Genomic DNA, 6,904 nt, shown 5'->3' on the forward strand with positions numbered 1-6,904 from the left:
CGCGGCCTCCCCGATACCGCTGCCGCTCGCGGAACGCCCCCGATGCCCCGGTGAGGGAGAAGCGAGCTCCCGCCCCTCCCGCTTCCCGAGGCACGGACCAGCAACGGGCTCCTCATCCTGGAGGTAGGGATCGGGCAGGCGCCTCACCTCAGTCCGTCCACGAAGCACAAAGGAATAGCGGCGCACTCCGGTCAATGTAAAACCATTTTTTATTTCTAAATCACTTTCACAACAGTGAAAATTAGTGAACAGTAATGGTAATGCACTAAACAAGCCATTATGGGCTGTGTGCAGTCTGAGTACAAAGGGGGGAAGTGGTACGATACAAAAAGCACACCAAGAAAAAGGTAGGAACAAAAGCGTTAACACTTTTAGACTATTTCATTCTTGTATTGCCAGAAAATAAGGACTCTCAGTCATGTTTCTGCAGCTACCTCCGTCTAAATCCATTATGTCTCTCACCAATAGATTGAAAAAAACCCCAAGCCATTAAAATTCTGTATTTTAAAACATAAGTGTTAGTTAAATCAGTTTCAATACCTCTTGAACCTATTACAGTCACTTTTCTGTCCTCTTTATCGGAAAAAGGCTTTAAAGGGATACCCTACTCCTCCCTGGACAACCTCTGCTCTTAGCATCGAGTTTCTCAATACAAAAAGGAGAAGGAAAACATCCCTTTTACTACCACATGAACTTTCCCTTTTCATCAGCAGGTGGTGCTGCCTGCTCATGACAGGAAGTCAAAGCTGCGACATTGTACTACAGCCGGTTGCTTCTAAGAATGCAATAAATAGCCTTTCTCCTAGAAAGGGTCCTAGTTACCAAGTTATGCGCTTGAGAAGAACCATATACAGAAGTTAAGCTTCTCAAAAGTGCCACACAACAAAAGTTGAAGCACCACTTCAACTATTTATAGTTGAGCAATATATTCTGCCAGATTATCATCCAGTCAGGTATAAATTTGACTAGATGGGGCAAAACACTGCAGAAGCTTTGCAACATTCTACTTGCCAGATGGAATTTTGGAGGTAGGCAAGTTAAACTTCAGTCATCCTCTGTCTTGACACTAAAAGTGAACAGTTGATAATTACATAAATAAGCTTCTACAACAATTAATTAAGGTGTCCTGCCCAGGAACCTCATACATACACTAGAAAAACCCTAGCTATTGAAACAAAGTTTCTGTGAGTTGATTTGTTTTGTCAGTTGTCTGTTGCCAGGGAAGTCACAATATTCATCTTGCAGGAAATCATTATGACTATCAGCGATCTGAATCAAAATAATCTAAAAACAGTAAGAAAAAAAAATTGAATTGCCTAGTCAGAGAAATATGAAAACTGTTCATCTTGCTAGGGAATCCCTCCTATCTGCTGTTCTGAAGGAATCAACACACATACATCAGGAGTACTCTTTAAAGCTGTATACCCAACAGGATTCCAAAACGGCTACAGAGTGCTCACCTTCTGAACTATTTTCCCCTCGGCACATAAATGGTTGTAGTCTCCTCCAGCACTTCAAATTAATATCTTTGGTAGATACTGCAGAGACTTTTGCACTATAGCCATTCTGCTGTGGCATGGAGTAGCTGTACGCACCTGTAGAGAGAAGTTCTTCCAAATACGTTCCCTACTGTGGCATATGCTAGCAAAGGCAGGATCTCATTTTTCCTCCTGTATGATTTTACAATATGACAAGTTTAACCTCAAAACTCATGTAAAGATGCCTTTTGTTCCTCTCCCCACACAAGCTGATCTCAGATCTGTAATAGGATTTTATTTGGAGTACATGACTTTGCGTAGAAAGTCTCAAAGCCTTGGGAAGAATAAATGTAGCTACAGTGACAAAGTTGTGAGGGGATTATCCATGAGTGCAGCCACAGGCTGCTGCGCCGAACCGAGGAAGACAACACTGTTTTGTCAGTGAGGAACTGGGCTGGGTGAGGCAGACAGTGCGTCATACTGTTCAGCAACCCCACCTGGCTCCACAACGAGAGAATCTTCCAGTGTCTGGCTCCAGCAAATTCAGGCTTTAAAAAATTGCAGCATAAATTTGTATCCCTTCTTCTAACAGCCATCAGAACCACTTCAGGAGGGGTTTTCCATCATGCCGGGAAATAACAGCAAGAAAAGAAACCAGTCTCCAAACCTGGTTCCATGTGCATCATGTGCTGTGCCCAAAGAGTCTCAGCAGTGCTGCAGATGATTTCCTGAAGAAGGTTGGATGTTGATGTGAAGACATTAAATAACATCCGCAGCTCTGGCAGATCCATCGTGGTTGCCAAGCATGAGATACTGATCACACTGCAGAAGTTTCCTTACCTGCCCAGTCTACCTTGGGGCAACTGTCTTTCACATAAACCTGGTGTCACTGGTTGGCACGGGATTTCAAAGCAGCACTCCTTTTAGGAGCAGAGCTCAAAGCTAGGCCCATGGTTTGTGGCAGGAACCTGTTATACAAGATAGCTGAGCTGAAATACGCTTTTTAACCAATGTTTAATTTCCAACTCTGGTGCAAAATGCGAGATTCCTCATCGTGCTGTGGTACCACCAATTCCTGAAGCCCATAGTTAGCTATGGAACCAGACACCAAGAGGTTTAAAATGGGATGGGGATGCAGTTTGTAACTGTTTCAGTGGCCTTGTTGGCCATGAATATACAGAATAATGGAAAAGATCTATGCAATCAACAGCCAGAACATTATCACCAGAGCCACAAACAGGAAGAGGCGGGATAGGAACTGCTCATCCACATATTGAGGAGTCCCTGGAACAGCTGGAAAACAGGAAGTAAAAAAAACAGTTCAGCTCCTTCCTCTTCTCCAGAATTGTGTATATTCTGAACATAGTACATTCATAAATTGAAAGATATGCAAGGAATCTACTTGGTAAGAAACTGTTGCTATTTCCTACCCTCAGACTGGCCAGCCATACTGGAAGATCAAAAGGAAGACTAGCATCAGCTCCCTGAAGCAGGACTTGTGGTAAACCTGCTCATGACTAATAGCAGCAGGCAGCTCCAAGTGCTAGAGTACAGGCAGGTCTGCTCACAGTACTTCTGGGGACAGTGCTGAGCTAAGTTCACTGCTTAGTTCACTGCTGAGTGCTGAACTAAGTTCACTGTTTCCAACCTGAGGAATGTTACCACCTCTACCTGAGCGCTCCTCCCCATCAAGGTGAAATGTCTCTGAATCAGGAAATGGTAAAACGGTTAAAGCTACGTGTGTAGCCTTGACCAAGAGAACTAATGACAAGCACATGAGCTCTAAAGCTCAAGCCGTGCCTTTCTGGAACTGCTGTATTGAATCCACAGATGAAAAGCAGATAAAGGAGTTCATTAAATTATGGCTGTTACCACAGCATATATTTACATACTCTGCAGCTCAGTCACACCTCCACACAAATTTTCAGTGGACACTGAAGTATAGTTAATAGGCAAGTTAATTTGACCCAAGGACAGCACAGGTCCTTGGCAACACAGGTGTGACATGAAGAATGTATTTCTGTTTCTCATAATTCCTATGCCATATGACATGGTGAAGATGATTTGCCAGGCACAACCTTTCACAGAGGAAGTCCAGAAAATCCTGGGCACTAGGTTTTCTTGTTCAAAACAGGTAGACTCAGTTTGTCTACAGTGAAGATGGGGAGGAGGTTTTCTGGGGATTACTTGATTTTTAGAGAGCGAGACCACTACTTGGAGTAACCCAACTGTTTTTTCTCAGTTAAAACCAGTGAAATTATTTCACCAGAAAGTTACTTCTTGTGGAATACAGATGACTGTTTCAGAGAGAAATTTCTGAGAAAGGAACAATCTTTGCTGTCATTATTTTGTGGTACAGAGCACCAGTGTAAATTTTTCCTTCTCATCTTTCAGGGAATGGTCCTTTCCTGCTGTTTTCAAAATATGGGTCTCTTTCATACACCCCTACTGACTCCGTTTTATTACTATTAGAAACTCTAGTCCAATTTGTCTCCTTTTTCAGAGGGAGTCTGCTGGAGTACCAGAGGAGACATTTGAATTAAAGGGAAGAAGTCTCCAGTACCACTGTCCCTCTCCAGTTCTGCTGTCCTCTCAACAGGGCCTTCAGCAAATCATATGGAAGTGACAAACTTGCTTCTTATATAAGCACTTGTACAAAACCTGTAAGACATAGACTATGTTCTCTACTGGGTGTTTTCCCTCATTTTGTGTTTCTGTATACAACACTGATTTACTTTACCGTTCAGAAAGTTTTGTCATTTAGCAGGCTGTTTGTTTAAAAGTTACAAGGGAGTTTGTAAAACATCTGTTTGTGACAGGACTCTCGGAGAAGATAGGATGCATGGTACCTGGGGGAGGTCGCCCGTCATTTATGTTGAATGCCGTTGCAAATATGCCAAAGGGAAACGCCCCAATTCCGAATGACATTTGGAAGCCACCATCACCAAACCCAAAGCCCTGGAATCCCTGGAGAGAACAAAGCAACAGAAGAGAAAAAAGGTACCAATCATTTAAAGCCTATTTCAGAATATTTTGTAAAAGTGCAGACACTCCCTCTCACTGGCTTTCCTACAGCTGAAGGAGTATCATACTGTCTGGCAACTTTGAGTCTGCCACACTATTGTTAAATACCTTCTTAGTTCTCCTGGTCTTAAAATGTTTCACACAGTAGCAAACTTGCCAGAGCAACCCAAAAGTTTGAGAAAATGAAAACTAGGAACCGCAATTCTTGCTTAAAGGCCACAAATTAACAGAAGCGTTTCTGTAAGGTTTCTCAACTTAAAATAGTATATATCTGACAATATATCAAAATCAACATTACCAATTCTATTTAGAATGTCTTAAAATGTATTAATAATTCTGTACTAATAGCTATTAGCCATATAACTATAAGAAAGGCATTGTAAAAAAAATGACCTGCATTGATTTTCACGATACACGTGCATCATTAAATAATCCAGTAAAGTGATAAATTGCCAGTGGGATGCATACAGCATTATAGAGAAGAACAGTACAAAAAAAAATTACCAGGGGGACTCTAATTAAGGTGGCAGATAAAGTCATCTGGGGCAGGAATGCAAGACATAAGGAGAGGAGGAAAAAAGGAAGAGTTACAATGCAACAACATTGACCCCTACAGGATCCAGACTAAAATTCCACATCAAGTCAAAAGATGAGTCTTCTGAATCAAGATGAATCCTACTGTATAAAAGCAGTGTACTATCTGAGAACCAACTGTATATGAATCTAAGTAGTTGCATCATGTTTAAAAACTGCGGAGAGCTCACAGTTGCCATGTTCTGTAATCCAGCAAACTGTCCTCTGGTCTCAGAATTAAAACAGTGATACCAATTCTGAAAAACCCTCTGGTCTATCATCTCCAAACAGTGGGAGGACAAAGATTATTTCACTCATATAACATAAACCAGACATTTCTGGGTTGATCCTTGATTTGAGGGGTTAGTCTTTTGACTATGACTCTTCTCAAGTCTTTTGCCATTAACTATCAGGGACAACAAAGCACTCTGCATGGCAGGTCCTGCAATTATAGGAAACAGGAGGGCAGCATTACTACTGCTATGTCTTCATACCAGATTCCTCTGACTTACGGCAGCACCAGCTAAAAGGTTCAAACAAGGTATAGCAGCTGATTTAATAAGAAGGCAACTCCCCAGTGAGAGAGAACAACTACGCTCCCAATACATTCAATACAGAAATGTTCCTTAATCACACCCAGCAGAGTTGTTTGCTTGAAGCATGAGGTATACAAATGCTCTCCAAGGACCCTAGGCTGAGTTACACAGAAATATGGAATTGTTTCATCAGGTCATGCTCACTGCCATTGTGCCAAAGAACACTGTGGTCTGTCTTGCTGGCTACTCCCACGTCTGTTCAACCTATGCCAGCTGTTGTTTACATTCACTCTATGTAATCTTCTCAACGAAACCACAGATCCCTCTTCAAATTAACATGTACCCAACAGATATCTACATTCTTTTGCTTGTAATGCCATGGTACAGTAACATCCCATAGAGATGTTAGAAGCAGGTGTCAGTGCCAAAAAAGTAAGTTCACACATGGGTTATATATTCCCATGACAGGTATAGTTTGACGGAAATATACTTCCATAAAGAATTTTCAAAGCAAAGTGTTCCTTGTATTTGTATATGGAGAACAATCAAGTATGAAGAAGAGCATTTCCAGTGATGCCACACAGGGCTCTTTTCATGAAGCACGATTCAAGTTAGCCCATTCTTTGGGATGCTGAAGAGTACTATAGGAATGGAGTTTTCTGCCACACCGCAGCTATCAATTATTCATGAACAACTTACTGGGGATGAGCAAGAAATGTAAGCTATAGGATCCTCACACAGGATCTCACACACACTTTATGTCCTCCAGGATGAATTACCACCATCAATAAAAACAACTTACCTGCTTGAGCTTGTTTTTTCACTTACCCCTCTGTTCTCTGGTTCAGGTCTCTGTCCTTGGGGTCGTGGCGGAGTTTTCTCTCTGCAGGAAGTTGTGAAATTAGCTCAAGTGCAAGGATACATGACATTAGTATCTGCAATAGCCTGGTTAATAAGACAGAACAAACACAGAGCACGCTCTCACAGGGCCATGCTGCAGCAGAGCTGGCGGTAGCGTGTGAGCGAGTAGACCACCCAGCTATATGAACCTTCAGCATTACATTGCTGAATTAAGATACTGCACTTTTGAGTAACAAAGTCCCATTGCAAAGGCTAGAAACTTGAGGACATGAACATTTTTTATCAAAGAATCATAGAACAGTTTGGGTTGGAAGGGACCTCTAAAGGTCACCTAGTCCAACCCCCCTGCCGTGGGCAGGGACATCTTCCACTAGATCAGGTTGCTCAGAGCCCCGTCCAACCTGACCTGGAATGTTTCCAGGGATGGGGCAT

At 42.3% G+C, this 6,904-nt stretch overlaps 1 protein-coding gene across 1 annotated transcript in view; it reads right to left on the bottom strand.

The window, feature by feature from the left end:
- Positions 1-2,475: 2,475 nt before the first annotated feature.
- The window catches only part of RNF185 (ring finger protein 185), a 12,125-nt gene continuing 7,696 nt past the window's right edge, over positions 2,476-6,904 (bottom strand). The window contains exons 5-7 of the mRNA XM_009280008.2: positions 6,440-6,494; positions 4,328-4,445; positions 2,476-2,771 (exon numbers count right to left, since the gene is read on the bottom strand). Of these exons, the coding sequence (XP_009278283.1) occupies positions 2,674-2,771; positions 4,328-4,445; positions 6,440-6,494 (271 nt within the window). The 3' untranslated portion in view covers positions 2,476-2,673. The remainder of the gene's footprint in view (positions 2,772-4,327; positions 4,446-6,439; positions 6,495-6,904) is intronic.

This window comes from Aptenodytes forsteri, unplaced genomic scaffold (assembly GCF_000699145.1).
Source record: "Aptenodytes forsteri isolate BGI_AS27 unplaced genomic scaffold, ASM69914v1 Scaffold323, whole genome shotgun sequence".
Classification (NCBI taxonomy): Eukaryota; Metazoa; Chordata; class Aves; order Sphenisciformes; family Spheniscidae; genus Aptenodytes; species Aptenodytes forsteri.